The sequence below is a fragment of the Haliaeetus leucocephalus genome, unplaced genomic scaffold (assembly GCF_000737465.1).
Source record: "Haliaeetus leucocephalus isolate CR32 unplaced genomic scaffold, Haliaeetus_leucocephalus-4.0 Scaffold142, whole genome shotgun sequence".
Lineage (NCBI taxonomy): Eukaryota > Metazoa > Chordata > Aves > Accipitriformes > Accipitridae > Haliaeetus > Haliaeetus leucocephalus.
Window position 1 is genome coordinate 563,235 of NW_010972578.1, and position 27,502 is coordinate 590,736.

The window sequence follows — 27,502 nt, forward strand, 5'->3', positions numbered from 1 at the left end:
CAGTTTCTCTAACATTATCTGGAAGACATCTAAAGTAATTACTGGTAAAATTTGCCAATCAAACAAAAAAGATTAAGTGGTAAATAATGACAGAAGTAAGTATGTTGACCTGGGTCACTGCGTAGGCTGGACTCAGTTAAAGAGTGTTCATTTTAATCCAACCAAATGTGAAAATAAGTATCCACAGGAAAAAGCAAGTGGGTCACTCATAAAAAGGGGAAATTTTCACTAGAGAACAGTACTTCTGAGAAGAACACAGGTGCTATGATAACAGCCAAATACATGAGTTCTCAGGTTTATGCTGAAATACTCAAAGTCCCAAGACTCAGTACAGTCTTGGGATGAAGCCTGTCTCTGGGGAATATCCTCTAGAAGTAGCAAGGTGATGGTTCCTCTGAGTATGGCTCAGGAAAGATCCTTACTGGAATTCTGCATTTAGTTCTGACAATTTCTCTACAAAAAATAAGTTTTAAGAATTATTCAAAACTACAAAAAAAATTTCTAGGTCTGATAAAGTAATGAGAGTTGCCACAGTTTATCGAAGAGAAGGTTAAACAGTCTTCTGACCATAGTCTATAAATAATTTCTAATAGAACATGGTTTTTTTTTAATATAAAAAAAAAAAAAGAGCTTGATGATTTCTTCTGGATGGAAGCAGACATCTGACAAACTTAAAATGGAAATAAGACCCTGAGTCTGCATTTTTTAAATAGTGAAGGTAATTAACTATTTTGGAACATCTTGTTTAGCAATAGGGGTGGAGCACCTATCAAAAGAAATCTTGATTAAGAGATTTTCTAAAAGGGATGTTATGACTCAAGCAGAAGGTTTGAACCTGTCACATGGGCTGAGGTATCTGGCATATGTTATTTCAGAGTTCAGTCCAAAGGATCAGAATGGTCCCTTCTGATACTGCATATCTGTCTGTCTACCTGTCTATTGTTCATTTCACATATCAGATATTTAGAAAATCCATTCTTGCCTACTAATCTGGCATGTACTGTGGTAACAGTCATGATAGAGGTGACAACTGATGTTAATGCCTTATAATAAGTGGCCCCAAAGTGTGGGCTGCGGACCACTGAGACAGCTGACTGGTACTCGTTCTTCATCTTGCTTCCAGCTGAGAGAAACTGAACAGATGGGAAGGGGAGATTAAATGAAGAGTGAAAGTAGATGGCATGATTAACTTTCTCTAAAGGTCAGAACACCCAGTGCAGAAGGTAGCTTGAAACACACAAGCATCTTCCTTATGTCACCTTCTTGTCTTCCTGTGCATGAAACTACTTCTATACATTGAGGCGGTGTGAGCTGGAATGTGCAGAGAAGTGGTCCCTGTTACTGTGCATTGTCAGCTGGATGCTCTCCAGATAGTGCCTCAGAGAAACAGTATCTTCTCTGAAGAAAGCTGAGGGCTGTAGATGCTGACCCTGAATATGGTGGTTCAAGCCAAGAAGGACTTTTCCTTCTATGAATCTTCTCTTTCACAATCGGTTTGGTTTTTTTTTTCATACAGAAATTATTGTCATGACTCACATTGAAAGCACAAGGTTAAGATTCAAGATTAGACTAGAATTTGGATAGTTTAAATTACTGCATGGTCAGATCTAGAGTTTTGACTCATGCATACATCTGGAACCAGGGCACCTGATCAGGACCAGCTTTTTCTAAAAACTGAAAAAAGTAAAAATCAGATATAGAAAACTACAACAGATTTCTCATCCTGAGAATCAAAATAAGACTAAAAACTTCTTTTTCCTGTAAACAGACCTTGTCTAAAGGATGAGCAACTATTTGTCTGATGCTTTGGACTGTGGTTCTACCCATTCTGCTAAGTAGAAGTTGAAGACATCCAATGAATGAATGAAAGAAGTGAAGGATTCAGGCTTCAGCCATACTTTGAAGACCCCATGAATCAAATATTGGACCAGTATACATACATGTCTGCTGTGGACAAGAACCATTGTGGTTCTTCTAAAAGAAGCATAATGTTCCAGCTCAGATGGTGATGATGATCTTCCACACAAGGAACAAACTAGCCAGTGAGGAATCACCCATAGATAAGTGAACGGTATTTGGTCTTTTTTTTGAGTGATGATTAGAACTGCAGCAATTTCCTAACTGCTTTCAGAAATGGAAATAACCCCTCTTGACTTGCTTTCTGAGCCTTCCTTGTAAATGTTTGATGTCATGATGTGTCAATATAAGGTTTATGGGGAAAGTATGTGGTTGGAAATAGCAGATAAACTTTTGAGGAGACAAGTTCTTCAGCCAGTGTAAAACCAGAAGCAAAGAATGAGTGTAGTGTAGGTTTTACACAAGTTATGAGTAGAATCTAAATAGGGTCTTAGTTTAATGATGCACTGAGAGTGTTGCTGAATCAAGATGAAGGCCTTTTTTACATTTGTTTTGTTGGAGTTGTACAATATAAACAAGATGAAAATAACTACTGAAGCTCCCACCAGCCATGTCACAATCCATTTCTTATCTTAATCTCAATTTCTTTGCTCCCAGGTTCTGCCTTTGATCACACTCAATTTGTGGGTTCTTGTTAAAGAAACCATGTATGAACAATGCGGCTACTGAAATCACCAGTCATTCTTCTTGGCCTACAAGAGACAAGCATCATAAAAGGTGACCTTCCTTTTGATATTTCATAGTAGGGAAGTAAATTCCTTCCTGGCTTAATCAAGGTAAAAAACCAAACCAAACCAAACCAAAACACAGGAAAACTAATCAGGAAGGTGCACTGTGAATTGTACTCGTGAACTAGTGACTAGTGACTACTTTTCATCAGTTTTTTCATGTCCCAGGGAGTGTCTGAAATAGATCCATTCTTGGTGTAGCAATGTGTAGACTCTCCCCACCTTGCTTCGTCTGATCAATACTTAGATGGACAACTAACCGTCTCTCCCCTTTATGTTGTTGCACAGCTGATGCCTCATTACAGGTAGGTTGGGGCAACACAATAGATATAAAAAGACTTGAAGCTTCTGTTGTGGCACAGTCTGGAAGTTTCTGTTCAGAAGCCAGAAGTAGTGATGAATAGTTTTTGGCCATGCTTTTCAAACTAATACTTTACTTTCCATGGAGGCCACTGTGTGAAAACTAGCTAACAAAACTAGAAGTGAAATCAACACGAAAATAACTCCTTATACACAGCGAGTCATTAGGGAAGAGAAAGAAAAGATAAAATGTCTTAGTAACTAGACCAGGAGCTTGTGAACTGGCACTGAACTATGCTGGGTACCAAAAGGAGAAAGGAAAGAGCTATACAAGTACATTTTAAGCTGGAAGAAAACACTGTTCTAGATCCAACAAGCTGTTACATCTGTGGTCCTTTCAGTGTCAATGTAAGACCTCTGTGTTCTCAACTACCCACAATGGACAGGGAAATGATCAGCTGGCTTCTTCTGTCATCAACATCAGTGGGAATGAAACACCTTCATATTGTAGTGTAGATGCTGATAAATTCCTGTGGGTCTGCCAGCAGAGCGTTCACCATTAATGGCCTTCAAAGAGTATCCTGAATCCTGGAGATGTCCATGAAGAGCCTTCTGCAGTCCCTCAGAAGAGTTACATTCAGCCTGTGGGACTTGAATCATATCAAGGACTGACTAAAACCTGATCTAATTCCAGCTTCTGAGGCCCCTTACCCAATGACGCATCTGAACTCTAGATCCATCGTTGGGTGGGAGATGGAAAAATAAGCTTGTGTTTTAATTACTGAAATAAGGGAAGTAGAGATATTGCTGGAAAACATATTGATGAATATGCCTTTGATTAGAAAAAACTGAAGACCTGAGAAAGGCAGGATGGTTATTGATAATATGGACAGGGATTTTAATTTGAAGGGATGGGATAAATTTGATGGGGTAAAAATATGAGTCACCCCTAAAAAAAGTGGCTCTTTCATTGACTCCTAAAATCAAGTAGCAAAAATTCTTCTCTCATAAGCATTTTTAGAAGCCAAATAACACAATAATCCTTCTGGTTCAGCCATGTCAGGAGATGCACAATTACCAGAGTAAATACTTTACAGTTTCTGGAAAACCTTCTAGATAAGGATTTTAAAGGATCATTAGAGACAATCATATAATTTCACCTTTAAATAGTCAGAACACAATCAGACTTGTAGGTCCTGTTGCCAAAAAGGAGAAAACCTGTTGCCTGTGAAGTAGCCAAAGACAGCAGCTGCTCTTAGACACTAGATGCACCTCCTCCCTTTTATAACAATAAACACGCCTGACTAAATGTCAAGGGCACTGAAGCTCAGCTGGTGAAAGGGGCATAGTCCCACTGTCTCTGGGTTTTCCATGGTTACATCACTGAGGATCTCATCAGAGATGTGCCCTGGCCTGCAAGGAATACCAACAGCACCCTGAGCTCTATTAACAAGAGCACAGCCAGTTAATTAGGGATGCAGTTATCCTTGTCTACTCAGCACTCATTAGATCACGCCTGGACATCTAGTTTTGGGCACCCCTTCCCCCCATCATAGGAAAGACAGTGACAAAGTGGAGTGAGTTCATCATAGGGCCGTCAGGATGGACAAGGGCTGGAGCACTTGCCCAGTGAGAGCAAAAAGACAGAGATAGTTTCTTCACATCAAGGGAAGTTCAGATTGGACATTAGGAAAAGGTCCTTCCCTGAGAGGGTGGTCAGTCTGGGGAACAAACTCCCCAGGGAAGTGGTCATGGCACCAAGCCTGTCAGAGTTCAAGGAGCATCTGGACGACGCTCTTAGTTATATGGGTTATTTTTAGGTAGTCCTGCAAGGAGCAGGGAGTTGGACTCGATGATCCTTATGGGTCCCTTCCAACTTGAGATATTCTGTGATTCTATGATTCACAGTAGTGCATGGTGGGAGAATGAAGGACAAGGGACATAAATTGAAATGTGAGAGGGCCAGACTGGATATGAGGAAAAGCTTTTTCACCTTGAAGGCCAGCGAACATTGGAGCAGGTTGTCCAAATTCAAACTTTTTCAGTGGTTTTCATTGTTTTTAAAAACCTGCAGACATATTTGCTGTTGCAGAAATATATATATAGTACATATATAATGTACATACCTATGCATATGTGATATATTACAGATCAAGACTGAGGAGAGTGGAAATGATGTTGAATTTGGTTGGGGATTTGAGATAGATGAAACCAGAAATGGTTAAGAAAGGTATAGCTATTTTTAGGAGGATCTGCAAGTTGTTACCTTGATGACAGCCTTTGAAGATGTCAATATATACTATTTGAAGACGTTAATCTCATCTGGGGATTTTTTAAACTTTGGTTTGCTTACACGAAAAGGGAAGATACCACATTCACCAATACATTAGAACAATGATAAGGTTGCAAAATGAAGCACTCGAGTAAGAAATGCAAGAAATGATGTTACCTATAAAATTTTAATTCTGTATTGTTTTGTATATGCATTAAGGCATTGCTTCTAACCACATATTTCTGTATTTTTCATGGTATCCTTGTTTTAATTACTGTAGAGAATGAATAACATACCAGGGTGAGGAAAGTGGCAATGTATCAGACTCATTATTGCAAGTGTTGGAATGTAGACAGTAAATAAGGCAGGGAAAGGATGGTTTTCTAGCTGTACAACCAAATACTGTCTTGGAGAACTGGAGCTGATCCCTGTTTCTGCCACGACATCCCAGTTATGCTGGGTATACCATATATAACAAAATTCCTTTAATAAGATCTTCTAGGCTTCTTATTTACTAGTAAATGAAATAGGGCAGGATCTGAGTGCAAATGGTATATCATGGCTTGTACTACATGACTAAACTCTCTTACCCCTCAAAGAGGGTGACCTTGTCTATACTGCTGTCTAGGGACAGTCCTTGGCCCTTGTCACTGCTGACCCATGCCCAAGCAACATCCAGCTATGAGTTAATTGTCATGGGCCAAATAGAGTGGATGGCACACAAATGTTAAAAAGATATGCTTAGTTATGGCACAGTATTTGAACAGATATGATGCCTCTTTAGTTTGCCAGTGAAGTTGAAGATTTACTGTGTATTCCTCTTTTCTTGGTGCTCGGTGCGTGACCTGAGATTTCACTGGCAGAAAGGCTGCTGCCTGTTCCTGCATCTGAAGTGAACATAAACAAAGCATGTCCTGTATTGTGCTAAATACTTTTCGAAAACAAGCGAACAGATTGATCAGGCTCATGGCATCTCAGATTAGGCATCCAAGATTAATAAATAGTTTTGAATATCTTCCTGTGCCTCATCAGCCCCTTGGTGAAATGAAGACACCATGAGCACTGTGAAAATGCTGTTACTTAGCTCTGTAAACCTCTCACATGCTCTGCTGGGAAGGGCCTTAGGAAAACAGATGAGGAAATAATAATAAATACATATTCATAGCAGGGTTTGAATATTGTGCGGGAAGGAGGGCCTGAGGCCAAGCACAGAGCTGTGAGGATCTATTGAACAGCTGCTCAGTAACTAGCTAGCTCATAGACTTCAAAATGCTGAAGAGCAGACCTGTGCAGTGAATGAGGCAGGATAGACAGACATAAAGAAGTTGAAGGTACATATATGGCGGGACAGGTGGATAGTTGGATGGATTGATAGAGAGTTGTCCATTCTACAGCTCGAATTCACCTTGCATCGGAGACATCTTGGGAGAACAAAAATAAAAACAGATGTAATGGGTAGCCAAAATGCTGTGGTGGGTCTGCAATCTCACAAGGGTGGTATGTGGTAAGTCTGCGCTCTGCAGATCAATCACCTTGGGTTCAGAAATGGGCCTGCCCATTGGAGGGGTCATTATTTCTGACCTCTGCACAGAAACTTCTAGCCTGAATGAAAGTAGCACTAGAGACCCTCCTCTGGCATTTCTACACATAGGGATGATTGCATTTGAAACTATAGTATCCTTGGAGCACATGTAGGACCATATATGATTGGGTTCATCTACTCTATCTAATGTCTGAGGGTTTTTAGAGGAGGTGGGAGTAGATAGCACACTGTGCAGGCACACGAAAGTCCAGTCAGGTTCTTTTCCTAGGTCCCAGTGCTAATGGACTGATTTGAAGCCCAGAGCACTAGGTTTTTAATTTCTTTAAAAAGTCTTTTTTTTTTCCTTTTCTTTCTTCTGGCATTAACTCTTAACATCGGTCATTTTTATTAGTCATATGAATGGCTATTCCCCTTTGAAGGTCATTAAATGAGTAGCCACAAAGACCCTGCAGTAAAGAGTTCCTACATCTGATTACCCCATGAGTAAAAAATTTAAAATGATTGTGTAAGTGTGTATGTGAGTAGGTATGTGCAAACATGTCCATAACAAAAATATTCTGGATGGACTCTATTACTTGTGTTCAGAGGCGGGTACAACAATGATAGACGATGGACAGACAAATAAATAGAAGATAGATTCTGCTAACATATCCTTGTCTAATAAATTGTTAAGCTACAAAAGAAAGCAGAAGTCCCTGTGTACAATGTATAGATTTTCTTTAAAGTGAGTTATTGGGAAAAGACAGAGCTGTCCCTTTAACTGGAGATCTGCAAACAGCTGTTCCTTATGCATACATGCTTGCTTGGTCTGAAAGTTTTGGTAAGTCAGTGCATAACTGACAGTTAGATTTATCTCCCCAATAAGCAATCAACATTATAATAAAGGAAAAATGCTTTCAGTGCACCTTTGAGAGTGCATCAGAAATTAATCTAAACATCAAATTAATTATAGTTTGTAAATGAATAGTGGCTCACAGCCCTAATACTTCTCCTGCTCCTCCTCCTCCCCCTAAAGCCTCCCCCAACCAGCTGCAGTGGCTGGAGGTGCTGTGCAGTGAGTTTGGTGAACAGCTCCTTCTCTTTCTTACTCACACAACTCATTTCTTATCAGCTGGAGAAGACTCCCATCCTTACTCTGCGGATCTGAAGTCTCAGAGCCTGGCTGCTTTGGAGTATAACAGAGAGTAGCTAGTAAATAATAAACTTTTATACCTCCTTCCCCTTTCCTCTGGGAGCCCTAAGCACCTCTCCAATGGTGTCCTCCTCCCCTTGGCTTACTTTCCAACTAAGCTGGACACTTCATGAATCTCTCCTTGGCTGGCTGGCTGTGCCAGGTCTTCAGAGTGGAGAGGACCACAACAAACTAGTGCTGATCTGAACTGAAACATCCCAGGGTCAGGCATGCTTAATGTGCCTGGAAAATCATTCCCACAGAGTCTCGATACAGGCACTCAAATTAGTGGCTTCTTCCATTATACTCTGAGCTTTGGTCCATAGCCCGTAGCTATATGGAATGACAATCTGATACTGTCCAGGGACTTGAAACAAAATGTATTGCCACTAGATCATGCAAAGTAAAGGACATAGCGTAATTCCATGGGCTACAGGGAGAAAGGCTCGGATAGAGATTTTCTTAGGAAATTTGAAATCAGGTTAAAAGTAAATAGTGAAAAAACCCAAATTTAATCATAGAACTGGTAACAGCAGCAAGCAGAGCTCCACCTCTCTCCTAAGTGCTTCCTAATAATTTCTCTGCCTGGTGAGAATCTTCTTATTTACCAAACAAAGAATCAGAAAAGAAACCCCCCAAAACTTTGAGCCAATAAATAACTCTCCCCATCCATGTATCCTAAAGTCCTGTGCAAAGGAGTCAGTGTCCTGCTACAAGTAGGGGAACACAAGGCACACAGCTAGATTGCCCATATGGGGCCGGAACACGTGACTCGAATTTCTTACTCTTATACCACCTTACTCTGAGACCTGCTTATTTCCCTCGATGAACTTAAGGAGAGTTAGGGGTTTCTTTTATTAAATGAGAAACTGCCAGATTTGGCAGGGCGTGTTGGAGGCACAATGTGAGCAAGTGCCAAACAATATTTTTCTGATGTACCTCAGGGTCTGTTGTTCCACTCCTATGTCTTATGGAGTGCTGCCAATGCTCTTTCGACTTGATCTGCAATGCCCCTGGTCCCAGGGCCCTGCGTAGCTTTGCCACTGTCCTAGTCTCTTGACACTTCTTTCTTTTTTCTGTTTCAGCTTCCAGGTTGAAACTCTGTAGGCCGTCACGACCTGCCTGCTGCCTTGCATCTCGCACTCCACCTTTCTGCCACTACACTGGAGTCTTGAACTGCCACAGCGTGTTTTTAATAACATGACACAAGCTGTAAGCATCCCTCAGCCCTTCTGAGCTTCACCCCCTCCTGTGTCCAGTCCTCATTCCTCACTGCTTTTCTCACCTTTAATCTCTCTCCTTTGGCTCCCCTGTTATTTTTCATAAGCTAGGACCCAGAAGAAGTTTAGTAGGGAATAGAAATATTTAACAGCAAAGGTAATTAACTACTATGACCCTCATCAAGTGACGTTATTTTCTCTCTTTTGGCATCTTCAGAGAAGACTGGATATTTTTCCAAATGGGGTGGCCCACTAGCAACTTTCAAGTGGACTCCCTGGAGGAACCTGGAATGAAACTCCATGTCCATGATACGTCAAGAGTCAAACAAAATGTTTCCTTTAGGCCATGTAAATCTGTGTTTCTAAAAAGCCCTCACAGTTTGTAGTCAAAGATAGAATGTTCCTTGCTATGTTTAACTTGGGGCATTTAAAAAAGGAGTGGGACATCCCTTCTGCCAATGTGAAAGTCCACCTGGAATGCATAGAAAAGGAGAAAAATATCCAGCAGTTGTGGTTGCTCACACCTGGTGTGTCAGACCATGTTGAGCTGAGTGGAGGGAAACCATGGTGTCTCTGTGAACTTAAGAGCAGTTCTTCACAGCCTCCTGGAGTCATTGTCTCATGGGGACAAATTGAAGCTGCCACACCAGTAGGTAGGGGGAACAGGCACGTGCCAAGGAGACTTATGTTGGGGACAAGAAAGGGGCATAGAGCAGAACTGGCCTGACAGTGTCCACTCCTTGATGGTGTGCAAAGAGCTGGCAGATACAGGCGCTCACTGCTCTCAGAAAGAGGTGACTGAAGGAATGATTTTCCAAGTACACCAGTAAAACAATTCCTCCAGCTTTAATTTATCTACATCTTATTTGACACCTTGGGGTAATCATTTGGCCTCTGCTGCTCCATCCACGTCCTCGTTTTTCTAATTTCTGTCATGTGTTCCTAATTAATATTGCCCAAACCTATCCTTTTCTCTCTCTTCTCTGCTAAAACATTTTCCTAGAGCACGTCTGTCTCTGTATTTCACTAGTTTAATGTCTTCAGATGCCTTCTTAAAATGTGTCTTGTATGACAACAGTTAAGTGCTCCTGAAATTAGGACTGTATTGTAGCGTCACCCTACGACAGAGTAGTTAGCCATGTGTGGGCAGCGTGAAGAATGGCTCTTCTCACATTGACTACTTGCCTTAGCAGCCTTAATAGTGCAATTTTACAGGAGTTTTCTTTTTGCCTTGTACACAAATTGGTCATATTTAAATTTTCTGCATAACTGAGAGGGGAATTATCACCAGAACCATTGAGACCAGCACATGGATGTATTTCATGTCCTCTGGCATGTAGCATACCTACACAGAGAAGAACTTACACACATGCAGTGGGAAGATGAGAGACCCAGTGTAGTCTCTGCCTTGCACGGAGACAAGCTCCAGGGTCCTGCAGAAGTTGACGTTCAGGCTGTGGCACACTGTACCCCTGTGCAAGACTTCCTAGATCAGCCTGCTGTGAAAATGAGAGTCACTGTCTTAAAGGAGTATCTGACTAAGTGTAATTTTTTCCTGAGTGAGACAATGATTCCTGCTGTGGCCCTGCCATTTCACTGGGAATGGACAGCATGGCCCAGTAGGAGAAACACGCTGGCTGTGAAAGATATGCATCGGAAGAGGCTACAGGTATCAGATGGGCATTGAGTGAAGGACTAGTGAAAGAGGAGAGAAAAGGGCAGAACAGTGAAGAGCTATGAAGGTGAAATCAATAAGTCTGAATAAGAGAGGGTGGACAAGGCAGTGCCTGAGGAGAAACCCAAGGAGATGCTGATATGGTTGGTGTGATGGAGGCTCAGGCCATAGGGATATAGAGGGTGTTGGTGAGTGGGAGGGAGAAGTGTGGTCTGCACTTGGCCATGTTACAGCTGCATCAGGATAAGGGGGGAAAATAAAAGCCAGAGGTTTGAAATGGTGTAACAGAAAATGAAGGATTTGGGTCTAGCCTGGATGTGTGCAGCAGAAGAAAAGTCGAAGGCTAAGAAGACTACCAATTTAAATTACTTTTTTTCAGTGAGAAGTCAGGGCTGTTTCTCAGGCAGTCTTACACACTACAGCAAGCAGTCCTGCTATGGAAAACAATAGACATAGTTTGAGCACTTTCACATTTTATACATGAGATTGGTGTTTGCTGTAGCTTGCACACCTTGCTGCTTGTTGTCAGCCAGGAGGCAGCAGTCTCTGAATTGGGAAAGTCAAAGGCTTTATGACTGTAATGTGGTTTCTTCAGCACATGTGGATGCTAGTGGTTCCCTGCAGACTCATGGATTCCAGAAACCAGCAGAAAGGCTTGTGGGTGATCTTGCTTTCTTCCTAACACTCCCATGGCTCTCCCTGAACTATCTTGCCTGTAATGGCCAAAGTAGACAACTGTGCTGGAAATGCAGGAGCCAATTCAGAGCCAAATGGGAAGGAATAAAAGTCCTATTTTGAGATACTGCTCTACTGACTCACTCAGTTTGGGCCCTCTGCTTACAGATAGTTCAACAGTGAGACAAAAGCAACAAATGAAGTATTTTCTGTTCTTGTGGAAGAAAACATGGTGACATTTTTCTTCATAGAATTTCTTAAGTTTGTCAAAAGCAGGAATTCTTGACAATTTGTCGACAACCTGGGGCTAGACTCTGTTACAGCAATTTACTTGGGATCTGCATAGCAGATACATTTTAAAAGGTCATATAATGGTGGAATATCTTTCTGGGGCCAGACAGAGTTGTCCCCCCAGGCTATGAGTTGGAGAGCTCTAGCTGGGTTAAAAAAAAGTGAAACAGAATCCAAATGCTATGGTTTTACATGTTGAATTTTGGGAAATGGTTAAGCAGAGAAGGAAAGAGTTTTCTTACTTTCAAAGTTAACAAAATACCTTCTTTTCCTTTAGGAAAAATTATTTTTTTTTTTTTTTTTGAACTGGCTTTCTGAACAAAAAATTATAATCAGCGCCACCTTCAGTGGACTTAGCAAACAAACGAAAGGCCTGATTTTCTGAAACAGCCTCTACATTTTTACATCGCTTTAAAATTGAAGGTCAACAGGGTGGGAGGTTTTGAAGAGCAGAGTGACATACTTGTGTTAATTAGCTACCTGTACTTCTGCTATTTCTATCCTTATGAAGGTGGTGCACATGGCAGCATAGTCAACATGTTTGTCTGAGACCAACAGTCACAGCAGGCACTCAGGTTCATGGGAAAGTAAGTTAAAGCCAGAGAAAACTAAGGCTTGAGCCCTGGGATGCAAAACTGACTGGAGTTGGATATTTGTGTCCCAGAAACTAGTATAAGGTGACTAAGATCCACTAACAATCCCTAATTCCTGCTTTTGCTTGTCTGTGTGCTTGAGTCAACACATCCAAAGGATACCTTCCTGCTTTCAGGGTGGAATATCCCACTATTAGCTTTGAAGGTTACTTCATCAAACAAGCTGATGTTTAGTTTCTCAGGCTCAATGTTAAGAAAAATTTCTGCTAAGATGCCCCAGTTCCTGCTCAGCTATCAGCCACAAGCTCACAGTACCTTGGAAGCAACAATAAAACCAGCCCCACAACCCTGCCCCACAAGCTAGGTATGTGTTGCTATCGTCATGAAGCCTTGTAGCCAGAAAGCCTTTGAGCTAAGAGGAGACAAGGTGAATACCTGTCCAGAAGATACTCTCAGTTATTGGACTTGGCTCTCACCTCATTTCTCCATTTACCTTTGGTCTTCCCACTTGTCAATATGGGGAAAAACAGGCTCAGTAGTCCCCTAAATATTTGTGATAGGAATGGCAATTTCATTGCCAAAAGTCCATTTCTAACTGGTGGATATCCTTGAAGCATTAGTTTTCAATATCACCTAGAGCTGTGCTGGTCTGCTCATCTTGTTATGAGCTTTTAGATGGTTAAAGGTCTAAAAAGAAGGTGGGCTCTGGAAAGAATGGGGCTAATTCATAATTCCTCTTTTGAATTTCCCAACTACCGCTTCATACCAAAGTCTTTGTCCTTCATTCCTCTAGTGCTTGAGAGTGCAGCAACCCAATGACTACTGGTGAAGGGTAATGCTGTGTCCCCTCACTTCAGGGGACAGAGGTCCTTCAGTCAAAGGGGAAACCAGCCTGTTCAGACCCTCTATGGATGGGCAGGAGGAACTGTGTATAGAGAAGGGGCATGAAACTCTTGGAAGTACTATCATCTGACATGCACCATAGCTAGCAAGGGATGAGGTAAGAGTTTTCTGAGGTGGGCTGTCCAGGAGGGAAAAGGGGAAGGCAGGATGGAAGGCAAGCATAGTGTGGAGACTGAGAGTGGCTTTAAAATCAAATGAAAGTCTAGTAAGTCTTCAGTCTGGAAATTTGCCTGAGAGACAGAGTCCAGATCAGCTGCAAGTAACAGGAAAAGAAAAGCAATAGTTTGTCCCATTGCGCTTTTCAGGGAAGGCTGCAAAGAAGGCAGGAAGGTGGAGAACCAGAAATTACACATCCCAGTGGTGGGCACATGGATGAGGCAGATCCCCTGTCCAACAGGTGGGATAGGATCAAATGTGGCAGGGTCCCCATGCTGCTGCACTGCCAGAAGGGACCCTTCACAGCAACAGCTTTGCAAACAGCAGGATCCCACTGAGACACCATGCACACGTCACCACCTGGCTGTTGGCTGGCTGAGCCTTCCCGTTGTGGGTGCAGCTCAGGGTGTCCCTAGCTGGTGGCTCACAGGCAGCTGAGGCTGTGCTCTTTCTACGCTCCAGCTGGTGGGGTTGAGCCAGCAGTGAGGCCAGAGCTCTGCGGGCATGGTGCAGGTTTCAAACCCAGCCTCTTAGCATGGCCTGTCAGCTGAGGCAGAGGGTTCGCTCGGTCTATCTCTATCTGCTCTGCTGCTGGCTCGGGTCCAGCGGTCTCGGAGCATGGCTGCCTGTAATCCGCTGAGCAGTCATCCCCCTGGAAGACCAGGCTTTCAACTGATGCACAGCCCTTGTGCCCTTGCAGTCTAATGCATCACAGCTGCTGGAAAGCTGCCCCCCGCAGCTCTGTCTTCCCTTCAACCCCATGACCTGTTTTTCCTTTTCCTTAGGTACAGAAATTCCCCTTCTGCCACAAGCTCCCACTGCTGACCCTGTCAGCATTTTACCTACCCCCACAGCCACCTCCATTTTGCTCCAGGTGCTTTAGGCCTTTCTGTACCCTCCCCACCTCCCCTTCCAAGGGAGGGTATTTTCCACCCCACCACCAGTAGCCACAGCACCCTGCTGCTGGTGAGATGCCAAACCTTCACCTCTAAGCAGTGCACACAACTCTGAGCATGAGACAAGTAGGAGAGAAAGAGGGAAGGGGGAAAGTATCGACAGGAGTAAATTGAGAGAAATCATAAAGCTTAAGCAGAAAGAAAGCAGTTTGAAAGGTAAAGTATTCAGAGAAAGCCCTTTCCTGGATGAATCTAATTGTTTTGTTATCTTTACCCACCAAAGCATTTACTTTGGTTTGTCGCCCGATCCACAAACACTTTCGAGGAGATGACATTACCGAAAGGCAGGAACATCTGCATCAGCTCAGCATCCCCAAACTCCTGGGGCAGATGGTAGATAAACAGGTTACAGCCCTCTGGTCCTATCAAGAGAAAAAGAAGACCCATGAATGGAGAGAAATAGGATATGAGGAAGCACATGGTGGAGATTTACTTTGGCATCTCCTCTCTCTGACTAGTGAGGGGTCACCTCTAGGAAGCAGTCTGTAGACTCTCAGAGGAATGGACAAAGCAGAAGACCAAGAACTCATAAAGTCACCTAGAGGCTGTACTAACTTCATTAACCTTCCCAGGACAGACACCAGGGTAAAATCTAGAGACAGAGGAGTGCACCAGCACATGTGGCCATGGAAAGACAGAATGGAGGAATAAGAACAAAAAGAATGAAAGAATGTGGTTCATAGTTTTTCTTTGCTCCTCATAATCTCATTTAATCTGTAGAGTTTTGGGCGACCCACATTAACCCTTGCCTCTTCTCAGTGTCTGCATGCAGAATTTTCATTATCTTTCTTGTACCTGTGTGAGGACTGTGATGACAAGTAGAAAGATATGCACAAACCCACAGGCTTATTTTGTTTTGTGGAATTTTACATTCAACCCCCCAGCTTGACTTAGCCTGAAGACTCCCCCAAATCTGGACAGTTTGGCCAAGTCCTCCATTCTAGAGGGTTCTGCAAGAGAGATTACAGATGGATTTAAATCCAAATTACTGGACAAGAGGAACTGCCTTTTTTGCCTCAGTGCTGTAACATATACTCTTACAGACTTCAGAGGGTGCTTGGAAAAATATCAGAGAGGAATCTTTAGTTGGAATATGCAGTTTTATTAAAGTAGAGACCCTTCAAAAATGTTCTGTTGAAATTGTATTTTGGGGCAGAAAAGGGAGAATCTGCCTCTGGTCAAATAGCCTAGAATGAAACTTTTCAATGTGACTTTTATTTTTAAGGATGCTGTACATGAGCAAAAGTCAAAAGGGAACAGGTGTCTAAGTGGTTTTTGGAAAAAAAAACCAACAAAAAACCCAAGAACAGCAAACAAACAACCCCCCAAGCATTTAAACCCCTTGCAGTGTTCACTAGCAGAAAACTCCGTAGTTTGAGGAGGCACGGATTGTTTTTTTTCACGGTCTTATTTCCAAAGGTACTTCGAGCTGCTGCTCAGCTCTGCACTGACCTCAACAGGTATATCCATATCTGCTTTGCTCAGGGGGCTTGAGATGAAGGGGGTACAGTGCATGCTCCTTGCCACAAGGGTAAGAGGACAGAGGGAAGGAGGGTATCCTCCTTCCACCCAGCCCATGTACCTACAAGCCTGTGACCTGACTCAGCCAACTTTCCCCCATTTACATCTGGGACACAATGTGGGGAAGGAAGGCGTTTTTTAATACTCTCGTTTTCTTCATCAGGGCATAATTATGGTCTCATAACACAGCAAATTACAACTTTGCCTTTCCTGTTAGGGAGAGGAGTTCTCCTAAATGCTCCCACCTTTTATTAGCCATTACTCATCTCCTCGGCTGGCGGGAGAAGTACGGCAAAGTCAGGATTCTGACAGATGCCCATTTAAAGCTCATTAAAATTCCTGGGCCTCAGCGTGCTTGAAGTCACAGACTCTCCACATTTCCTTTTGGATTAATGGAAAATGAAGCCCTAATGAATATTTGCTAAGCACAATTTTCCCCACTAATTTGCTAAAAGGACTGTCACGAAGGAACAGCTGATCCTTTGCATCATCTTGTGCATTTCCTAGAGGTCATGAGAATGGTAACAGGGTTTCTTCCAAATAGAGGGATAGTGGTACAGTGGGATAATTAACTAATTAGGCACCCGGTCATCTGCTTAGCTAAATTACTTTTGAACCTCAGTGGCCCACAATCAGGCTCCCCTATTTCATGCCAAGCTTTTCCATCTTCCCCCCACCTCCCGTCTGCCTCTTCCTTAGTATCCTCTCTCAGCAACTATCCCTTCTTCTGCGCTTGCTGCAGTTCATTTCCACACAATGTGGAGTTATTGGCATGGTAAACTGGATATGAAACAGTCTGAAAGTGTTAAACAAACACCGACCCCCTTAGGTGTCTGTTAGAATTGAGAAAATTCTGCCCAGGAGAAGACCACGGTCCAGAATAGCAGGGAAAAATTCATTCCTTCATCTGAATGTGCCCCAGAGCACTTCTGCTGTGAGATTTGAGATCCACATTATAATGGAATGGGTAAAATCTTGGCTTTGCTGCAATTAGTGGCAAAATTCCCACTGACATCACCAAAGCCAGCAGTTTGCTCTGTTAAAACTGGCAAATTCTTTCAAAAATACCAGCTGCATTTCCTGGGGTCTTGGATGTGTTGTTGATGAGTAGGGATTCTGCTTGCATGTGCTGAGAAACACCTACTAAGGCATAAGGCAGACCAGGAGGCACACAACTTCATCTACACCAGGTTTAGAGGTTGGGCTCAAGGAGAGAGCAACCCTTAGTTCACCTTGAAATCAGCTTTGCCTCACACTGCTCAGAGACTGAGAGGAAGAGACCAAGGAGGATGTGAAAAAGCAAAGACTGTCCTCAAAGCCCAGTTCAGCTCTGTAATGTGGCTGGGAAACCCATGCTGTGGCTTCCCATACCAACTCAGACATTCAAGGCCAAATTCATTCTGTTCCCAGCTACAGAGGGTTTTTGCTAATTTCCAATGCTGAAAACTGCACCTGCTACTGAGAAATAACCTGGGGTAGTTTGATTTGTTTTACCATCCTCACACATGAAAATTCTGCCATTAGAATTTAACAAGCAATTTCTTGTTAAATCCATCCATCTGTAAGTTACCCATCACAGTTAGACTCCTTGGTAAAGAATTCACAACACAAGATCTGTCTGCCTCAGCCCTCCTACCTTGTTGGTTTTTTTTTTTGCCTGAGTCAGGTTAATTTGGGCACTCCATGGAAGATTTTGTGTTTATGTGTATGGCCACCTCTTCGTGTATATGTATATATTTTTAAGAAATCAAAGGCATGAGCTGTTCAGCTCAGAATGCTATGAAAAGGTAAGTTAGTTTTCAGTGCACACATGCAATGAGTTTCAAAGGACTCAGGATCACTGGAGCAAGAGGAAGATCACAGCTGGAATGGCAAAACCTTAGTGAAGACTCCAACTGTCTTGTTGGAGAGAAAGGTCTTACTTTGGACTGAGTTAATGGATCATTGGAGATCAGTATACTTGGCATTTCAGGGCTGAATACAGTACTATAATTATTTACCACACAGTTTATTTTGGTTTTCAAAAGACCCGTAAGTCAGCTTGAAATCTAACCCTCATGACACATTATGAGAAGAGAATCAAGGTTCATTTCTATCCTGACATCTAACATGGCTCTTGGTTTTATGGCTTTAAGTTACAGATATTTCTGTTCATTAATACACAAGAAGCACAGATAGCCTTGATTTGAACAAAAGGGAAAGAAAAGTTTTAAATAACGCATAGTTTATGAATAGTCTGTAAATTACAGGCAAACCATACTGGATAATGGAAAAACCCTTGACTGAGGGCACAGAAACAAATGGTAGAGAACTCTGTGGTGTGTCCACGTTGATTTGGCTTGGTTAGACCTGAGCTGCTATGCCATTGCTCTGCCCGTGCTCACCCTCCAGCTCATTGTTAGTTTTTTCGCATGGGGCAGCCGCAGACCAACCTATCCCTGGGTGTCCACTGTCAACGTGAGTAAACTCCATATACCTGTGCTGATATCAGCTGTCACTGCATCCCCAACACCAGGAATCAGTGTCATAAGGAAAGGCTGTGACTACACTGGTCTTACAACAGTAATTAAAAATGGGTTGTCCCATAAGGTTCTGTGAAGTTAGCCTGCAGCCCTTTGATCAGCTGCACACCTCACCCCTACAGCAAATACTCAGAGGCTGGAATTTCATTGCCGCTTCTGCATCTGCTTGCTATTCAGTCCCCAGCATGTTTGAGCACGGGGCAGATAAGAGTCACAAGCCTGCACCACTTTATTTTAATATCCAAATGTACTTACGAGTTTCAGAAACTACGTCAAGATGAGTAATACCATAAAAATTTAGAATTACCCCCAAGTTTTGCCTGGTTGACATGGCCTGAATCAAGACTTCATCTCTAGCTTTGATGATTTTGGATGTGTTCCACCCTATCCACCCCATCATCTGCCGGCAGCCTCAGCCCTCACATGGAAGTAATGACTAATCTCCACAGGAACATTGCAGCAGCCAAGCGGCTCTGGGCTTGTTATCCAACCGGGATGCAGGAGCAGAGAGTTAGCATTGTTATTAACAATGTGATCATCAATGTTATTGTTGTGGTAGGGCTGCTTCATTAATGAATCAATGTTTGTGCACATCCTTGCAAACATACTCTTCTCAGCACTGAGCATTATTATTATCAGAGTTCCTTCTTGCTGTGTTTTCCTGTTAAAGGTTAGAGACACTTAAAGATCTTGACCCTTTACTAAAAGGAAGTGTCATGCCTTAAAGATTCTCTCTCTAGCAAGCAGCAGAGAAAGGCACAGCATCTAAACACTGCAGGAAAACAGAGGACACTGGGAACAGCAACCTGCATTGGACTGGTGATTCATCTTACATATGTGGCCCCCAACCATCCTCAATACCAGCTGCTTACAGGAAGGAGCGAGGAGTTATGAGATAACTTGTCCACTGGGTGACACTCACCCTCAACCCACAGAGACATGTCATGCCTTGTGAACACAAGGGTCTTTGGGCAGCGGGTCTTCAAAGTGTGCACAACCCTTGTTTCTGATGGTTCCTGGCAAAATGCTATGCTGAGCAATGATCTGCTCGCCATTTTGTCCTATGCTTAATCTAGCCCCAGTAAGTAATAAAAAGCAAAGTCCTTCAGCATGGGGGAAACATCTCTGTAATGATACGTTAGGTCTGTGCATCTGTTCTCACAGCAGGGACATGTACTAGAGCTAATCAGGAGCTGGAAGTTGTGTTCCCCAGGAAATTCTGACATCGGAAAAAAATTAATTCCAAATTAGATCGAAATGCTGACATTTCTAATTTTCTTACAAAATGAGATTTCTTCCCCAAAGTAGTTCTAGGCCATCAGAATGTTTTAGTTTGATAGTGTAATCTTGATTCATTTCATTCTGACTGTTAGACTATATTAAAATATTAAATGTCATTATATATATATAATAACACGTATAACATAGAATATATCTGAATTAGTGATCTAATAGAGGATAAAAGGTGAAATGTAATTATTTAAAATGAGATTGTCTACATTAAGCTGAAGCACCTGGCTTAAATGCCTCACTTAGGCAAGCAGTTCCCTCTTCTTGTCAAAAGGGAGCAGTGGACTCCCTGGAGGACAGTTGGGACTACCCGAGTGCCTCTGAGGATCCCACTGCTCCACACTGACTGTAAAGGGAATATTACATGGCACGGTTACCTCCCAAAATATTTACATGCAATGGTGGGAGATTCACCTCTCCTTACTTTTCCTGTCTCCGGTGAAACCATCCAGTCCTGTGGACTATATAACCCAGGCTCCTCTCATAGTCAATGTAAAGACATAGGTACTCTTACTACATGATTCATCTCATCCTGATATAGAGATTGTACTCTAAAAGGGCTGATTTCTGTTTCCAGATTATCAAAGGAAGCTGAAAGCACTAGATCAGCTCCTCTAAATAGCAGGTCCTCTCTCTCTAAATAGTAGGTGCCTGAAATCATGTTACTGTTTTCTAATGAAGGGCCACTAGTGCTGTGTTTCCTATTAAATTCTTTATTCCAATGCAATTGCATTTTTATCAGCATTCTTGTTCCTTGTCTCGAACACAGACCCCCCCCACTGGCCATTGCCTATGTTGCTAGCAGGTCTTTCCATGGGCCATGCACATCAGCAAGCTCCCCTCCTTGGGAACTGAGGAGATCTCAGCAGCGATTCCCCATGAGGATGTTCCTGCATACTACTGTTAGTGCCAATGATGCCGTGCTGCACATGGAAATGGGGGGACCAAGGGTTCAAAGCAATTGGACATTTAATGGATACTCACTAGGTGTATGAGGAGGGGAACCAATCTGGTGGGGATGGCATGCTGGGGCCAGAAAGGAGGACAGCCCATTTACTCACCTTCTCTCTGTTGCTGTGGGATCATAGGAGGCGGCTGTGGGAACGCTTGGCTAATCTGGCCATAAGCAGCAGGATAAGCAGCTATAGGGCAGAGAAAGGGAGAGAAGAAAGAGGGACAGATTTCAGTGCTGGGAAGCAAGGAGCTTTCACTCCAAACCATCACACCAAGCTAGAGGTGGGCTTTCCCCCTGCATTTTGGCTCTGTGAAGGGCCATCTCATGCAGCCTGAGATGTGGCGGAAGCACCATGGTCATACTCCAGGAGGTGCTACGTGGTCCTGAGCACGCACCCTCCCTTCAGCTTCATCATCAGTAACATCGGGGACAGCCACACAGTGTAAATGGGGGGTCTCTGCTGAGAGCTGTCCCAGCAGAGGTGCATAACCATCCCAGATGGTACCACGAACACAGTCATTCATGATCTCAATGCGTTGATGCCCATGCTGACAGCCACGCGCAGAGCACATGCACACGTTTCCCTGTGTAATCTCTCTGGCACCCTGATTAATTCACATGCTCATAAAAACAGTTCACACATGTGTTTCCTCCCTTACTCTAACCTTCGTATGCTCACACACTGTACAGGCACAGTTGCACATACACTCTCAGATATACATTTTCTTTCATGTCCATAGAGACTTCCTCTCTTTCACACAAACACAGTGGAAGCAGTGTGCAGCAATTAAACAATTTTCCCCACCTCAGCTCCCCCACCAAGCAGACAAGGGGAGCCATTCAGTACCACAGATGGTAGATGATGTGCCTTGCTGCTAAAAATACAGAGTACGGGTCGTCTGTGAGCCCAGAGAGAGGGGGATAGGGGCCATGTGTGTGCAGAGGGGTTAATTAACAGCTCAAAGGGTTGAGCTGCTTCCCATCTATCAAACCTCACAAGCAATAAATGACAATAACTAAAACACCGGCAAATGAAGCCCTACACGGAGAATTAAATTAAGTTTCCAGATACAGCGCTGACATGAGATAATAGCCATTCCTCAGCGGGAGCCTATGATTGCTCCAGTTACCACAGGAAATAATGACTTTGGGGTGGCAGCTTCCTCGCAACGTTGGCCATGGACACCTCGCGAGGGGAGGCTGAACACAGCGGGGTCGTGGTCTGCACCAGGTCACTTTGGCTGGTGTCAGTCCATCAACTGCAAAGGAGCTGCTCAGCATACAGGGTGACATGAGTGGAGGCTGACCCATTGGGAGCCGTGGAGAAAGCTGTTGGGAAGCCAGAAGTATGTCTGTGTAGCTCCTAAGCAAGCCTCAAACTAACTAGCTGGGCTATGGCCAGTGTAGACATACCCTAAAATCAGGGTATGTGCAGATATACCATACCCTGCCAGACACAGCAGCAATGGCTCTGCAGGGTCTGGTTGCCCATCTCACCTCCTCGCTGCAGCACTCAGGATGCCTGTTATAGAAAGTGGCCTCCAAATCAGTGGCCTGATTTTGTACTTGTGCACTCTGTTAGGCAGACTGGACCTGGTCCTGCTGATGAAGCTGCACCAAGGTACAGGTCAGTGAGAGCCTTTCCTTGGGGAAAGGAAGGAGGTTGCCTCCTTAGGGAGAGAAGACCCTGGGCTTTATGTTTGTTTTCACAAGAAGTGCAAATTTTATCTGAGAGTTTGTGGCCCTCTGCTCGCTCCTGTATCAGCAAATGCCTCCCTTCCCCCAGCACCCTCTGGTGTATTCAGAAATTAAAGGCTTTAGAGAAAAGAAAGGTTTATTGGGAGAAAGTGTTAATACTAACGACCTGCGTACTGCTGCACTCCAGCGTAGGCTTGCTGCAAGGGGTCTGCTGCAGTGGGGCTCTGTGCTGTGGAGACACAAGAGAGAGAAGGAATTAAGGGGTTAAAACATGACAGGCACTCTTCTTTTCTCTTTTCTCATCGATATGTGGTGTGAGACAGACAGACCCAGGGTCTGAAGGTCCCAGAAGAGGAGCAGCTCGCTCACTCTACAGACAGGACTGAACAGAGTCCTCCATGATGGCCAGGACGGCTCTGTCCCCCAGCCCCTGTGAGACTTCGGAGCAGAGGGCAAACAAACCTCTTCCCTTCTTTCCCAAGCTTCAATTATGGAGCCCACCTCTGATCATGCAAATTTTTGGCACTGCAGTAATCAACCCCAAAGAGCCCTCATCTTAAGCCAGGACCGACACTGTGCTAAGTGCTGTGCAAAGTCAGATCTCAATGACAGCTACAGTTGTATGGAACTTTCAGTCAGAGCAGAAAACAACAGGAGCATAGCAGGAGGAAGGAGAAGAGAACAAAGCAGTGCCTCCTGCCATACCGACATCCCTTCGAAGGACTGTGTTGCTGCCAGGCAGCCCTCTGTGAGAGGAGATGCTGCTTGGAGGAGAGGGGGACACTACTTGTCTGCTCAACGGAGGATGCTGTGAATCTCTGCGTAAGGCATGCAGTCCCTTGCTGGCTTCAAAGTGCATTTTCTCTCTTTACAAGTGTGCATTCCTCACCCATCAAACTGTTTATTTTTGTGAAAATTTGAAGTCTAGTTCAAATACAACCAAAGCTAGTTAAGATTTTTTTTTTTCTTTTTCCCCTTTGGTCAATAGGGAGAGAAAAAAAGAGAGAGAGAGAGAAACATGTTGGATAAGCTCTTTCTTTATCTGCAGCAATAAAAAATTTAAAGCAAAGCTTGGCTGAACCTGCAGTCCAAATGTCACCTTGGCCCTAATATTTCACTTCTTGTTATGAGTTTAATTTGTATGTATTGGTGCTGCACAGTTCTACATTTACACAGTCCCTCTGGCTTCTTATGTGTAGGATGATCCCTTAGGGAGCTGCCACTTTCCTCCCTCCATCCCACCTTCTTCATCCCTACAAGCACAGAGTAGGAGGCTGGAGGCAAGGGCTTGGAGGACGCAAAGGTGTGGGACTCTTGGAAGGAAGTCTAGTGCCTCTGGCCTGTCCCAGGAGAGACATTGACTGTATGCCAAACTGTGGGGGAGGCTGGCAAATGTGAGTGTTACAGACCCAAGGAACATGGGCGAAGTGCTTTCTTACAGATGCAAATACCAGCTTGAACCTTAACTTCAAAGATCACCATTGATCATGAGGGAAGCTTGCAAGGTCTTGCACTTTTCTCCCAAAATACAAGGAGGAATGGTGAGAAGACCAAATTTGGAGAGGAAAAACCCGATTAGCTGGCTAAGTCTTAGATGCTCCTGTTCATTATGGGCTTTATTGGATCACAAGGACTATGAGGATGGGGTATTCACAGGGAGAAATAAGTGGGATTACAATGTTAGGTTGGAATTTCTTTGGTTGAGTTCCTAGCTGACTTTTGACACATCCCTCAATATGTATGTATGTGAAATAGGAAAGCATTGCCTGACTGTAAGGATTTTCACCCCTTGAAAAGGGGTGTGGGGACAATATATTAAAACCTGTGGGACATCAGTGGAAGGCATAGTAGAGATTCAAAGCTATATTTTTAGAAAGTAGATGCTCCAGGAAACTGGAGGAAATGCTTGGAAAGTATAAGAACCATTTCCACTTATTCCTGCCTTCTTGAAGAAGGAAGCAACTAAAGTCTATTGTTTTTAACCTCTGCTCAAAACTGTTTTCCTCTAAAAACAGAATGTTGAGCATATTGCTCCAGAAGAAAACTGAATGGCTGTGAAAAGTTGAGTGATACACCAGTTCCTTCAATCCTTTAGGAGAATGGATCATAATAACTCGGACCTCCCCAAAATGACCAAGTCCTGTCAGGTAGAAGCTATCTCCTGAGGAAGGTCAGGGGACAGGTGGTAAAGGGAGCAAATCTGTATAAGGCAGCTATGGTTTTGCAGTCTGCAGTAAAGGAAATGATCCACTGTGTCTGCCCCAAAGCCAACTGCCCTTCCTTGGTTGCACTCATCTGTTTATAAAGCTAGAAGAAAAAGTTGTCTCCGCTGCTCAGGAGATACATTCACAGCATTTCCTTCCTTCCAGCTGAGGCTGGACTCAAGCATGCTCGTTCTTTCTCTGACATGCTGACAATTAGCAATGACTGCCTCTTCATTTATAACAGAAGGAGTCACTGAGCACTACCTGTCTGACTGTGGTCCTTTCCTTTATTCCTTGCTTTAGCTGGGCACACGCGGGAACTGCCCACTCTCCCAGCTATAGCTGAGTCTCTGTCCTGAACAGGACCGCCTGGCTCAGTGCAGAGATGCTCTCCTTACCCCATCTGTGGACATCTCACCCGCCTTCGGAGCCATACTCTGCCCATTGCAACTAAGCCATTCTGCTTAGGAAACATACAATGACAATAATTTAAGACCTTTAAGATTAAACATCAAAACTGGACAAATGCTTTATTTAAAGGGTTTGGGACAACAAGCCTTTAAATGCAGGCTTTTTCCCTCCCACACAAAGCTTTTAGAGTTAATTATTATCCTGAGTCTTAATGACTTTTCCACAAGCATAGTATCTAACCAGGTGTTTGTTTCTTAGGAGGCTGCCTTGTGTCCCAAATCACTCAGGGAATTTCCTCCTAGCTCACAGGACATGCAAGCCAGCGGGAAGACTGTCCCCTGTCTTCAGTCAGATTTGCTCCAAGCTGGCAATCACTTACTCATAGGTAGAGATGATACAGGGTGTCTGGTGTAACACACAGGACCCTAACACTGACCCAACCATCCCTGGATGCTCTTGAAAAGGAGCGAGTTGAAAGCATCCCTGGGCTGTAGGACTAGACAGCACAAGGAGGCAGCAGCCCCTGGCTTGGGTCTCTGTGTTTTACTTGTGTCATACCCTACCTTGGCTGTTAGGGAAGAGCAGTTGTGGTGAGTCACCACCTGCAGGAATTTAACTTTGCAGCTCTTAAAAACAAAGCCCTTGCTTGCTGAAGAGCTTGTCTTCCTTAGCTCAAAGAGTGTTTACTCAGCAAATGAAGATGTGACGTCAGTGCAGTGGATGGGTCCATGCTGGCCAACATGGCCTGTGAAGATGCAGGGACACAGAGTCCAGGCCTGGCTGAGTACCCCGGCACAAAGCCAAGGTAGCTTGGGCAGCTGTGAGCATATCTTCATGCTGCTGCTCACTCTGCCAGAGGAATTAAACCTAGTGAAGGACATAACTGCCTACATTCCCAGCTGTAGTGTGGATGAAGCCAATGGCTGGTATTGATCCAGAAATCTCAAGACACAGATTAGACATTTGAGGAAGTTGTAGCCATGCCGTGTTCAGTAAAGTGACTGCCCTCATACATGCTGATGACCCAGAAGTTCAGCAAGGGCTCAGATGTACGAGGGGCTCACGATCCAGAGCCAACTCGCGCCAGGGGTTACATGTGACTGTAGGCTGGAGCACACCATGTGCTAAAATTCAAAGTGTTGGGGAGACATGAATCGCTTATGCGTCTCAGCACAAGGACGCCATAAGGGAAGGTTGCTTTATTCCTCCATAAGATACACATAGCTTATTAAGGTGTGCACCCCTGTGGCCTTCACATACATCATGCTCTGCTAAGGTAGGAGGGTTACCCTGTCTCAGCCACCTTTTGTCCCCATCCAGATGGCTAGTCTTTTCTGTTACTGCAAATATTAGTTGATCATGAGCATGTGTGCTGTCTGTGCCAGGGTGTAAGCCTACTGTGGCCCAGAAGATCAATAGCTGAGTAAGGCCTGGTAAGAGCTATAGGAATATAGGAGGCACTAGATGAGGGACATGGATATCATAAAGCACCTTAAAGGGGCTTTTGGACTGGAACTAGCACAAATCTAAGTCATAACATTACCCAAAAGACCTTGGATGTGCTGGTGACTATCTGTGCAAATGTGACAATAGATAACATTTGAAATACCTTTTCTTGTGGTCAGATTCATGGAGATCTTAGTCCAACATACAGACATTTAACAGATTATACGTGATGTAATGTACAAACTGAGGATCAGCTGGTGAAGTCGAAGAAGCAGAGAGGCTCCTGAGAAGCCAGAGAACAACTGTCAATCACGTCAGGCCCGCTGAAGTCCAGGTAGCCTTGCTTCTTTGCAGAAGCTGAGGATCTGGCCTTGCCGTGGCAAACTAAAGGTGTACTGTGAAAACAGATGCTAATAGTAACTTCGTTTGGCAGCTCAGGGCAAGAGCCTTATCCCTGGACATTGCCTCTATATTAATTTGATCATTTCCATATCTCCATGGGAAAAATCCTGCTTAGATACAACTGTCTCTTTGTAAGATGATCCTGGCCAAGATGCCACAAGGTGACTATGGCAGATAACCTTCCATAAACCTGGAGACATAAAACAAGCCAATGACCTACTATATGGCCATAAATATAAATTTAACGAAGGCAGCACTTATTCATTAGGCAGAAGTCAAGAAATGACTCCCAAGTCCTTCAAAGAAAGTAGATCCGTTAATGTCACATTCCAAATCCTCTGCCTGATGCCAAAAACCAAGGATGATTTCCCAAGTCAGCATGAAATACCAGTGCTTTAAAATTAACACCAGGAAGCTTTCTTACTACTGATATATCTCTAGATTGCAATCCAACTTTTTAAAGGGGCATTCAGCCGGTGTTAGGCCTGACATTTAGCTTTTGTCAGAGAATGAAGGGATGGAGGTGGCAGATTGAAGCACGTTGTTAAAAATAAATAAAATTGGTTTAAGTGATGTTCTATAAAGAATCCCTCCTGAGATGTCAGTAACCCAGCTACGGTGTCTGGCCAAGATGGGCTGTTATATGGGTGCCC

General features: G+C 43.7%; 1 protein-coding gene across 11 annotated transcripts in view; it reads right to left on the reverse strand.

The window, feature by feature from the left end:
• The window catches only part of CELF4 (CUGBP, Elav-like family member 4), a 690,804-nt gene that overhangs the window by 7,134 nt on the left and 656,168 nt on the right, over positions 1-27,502 (reverse strand). For 3 of the 11 annotated variants that reach the window (XM_010561118.1, XM_010561117.1, XM_010561116.1), the window contains exons 11-14: positions 22,553-22,615; positions 22,282-22,287; positions 20,795-20,875; positions 14,679-14,762 (exon numbers count right to left, since the gene is read on the reverse strand). In XM_010561118.1, coding sequence (XP_010559420.1) covers positions 14,679-14,762; positions 20,795-20,875; positions 22,282-22,287; positions 22,553-22,615 — 234 coding nt within the window. Of the gene's footprint in view, positions 1-14,618; positions 14,763-20,794; positions 20,876-21,699; positions 21,705-22,281; positions 22,288-22,549; positions 22,616-27,502 lie in introns of all 11 variants that reach the window. The other 8 variants (XM_010561114.1, XM_010561113.1, XM_010561112.1 and 5 more) reach the window with 6 other exon arrangements.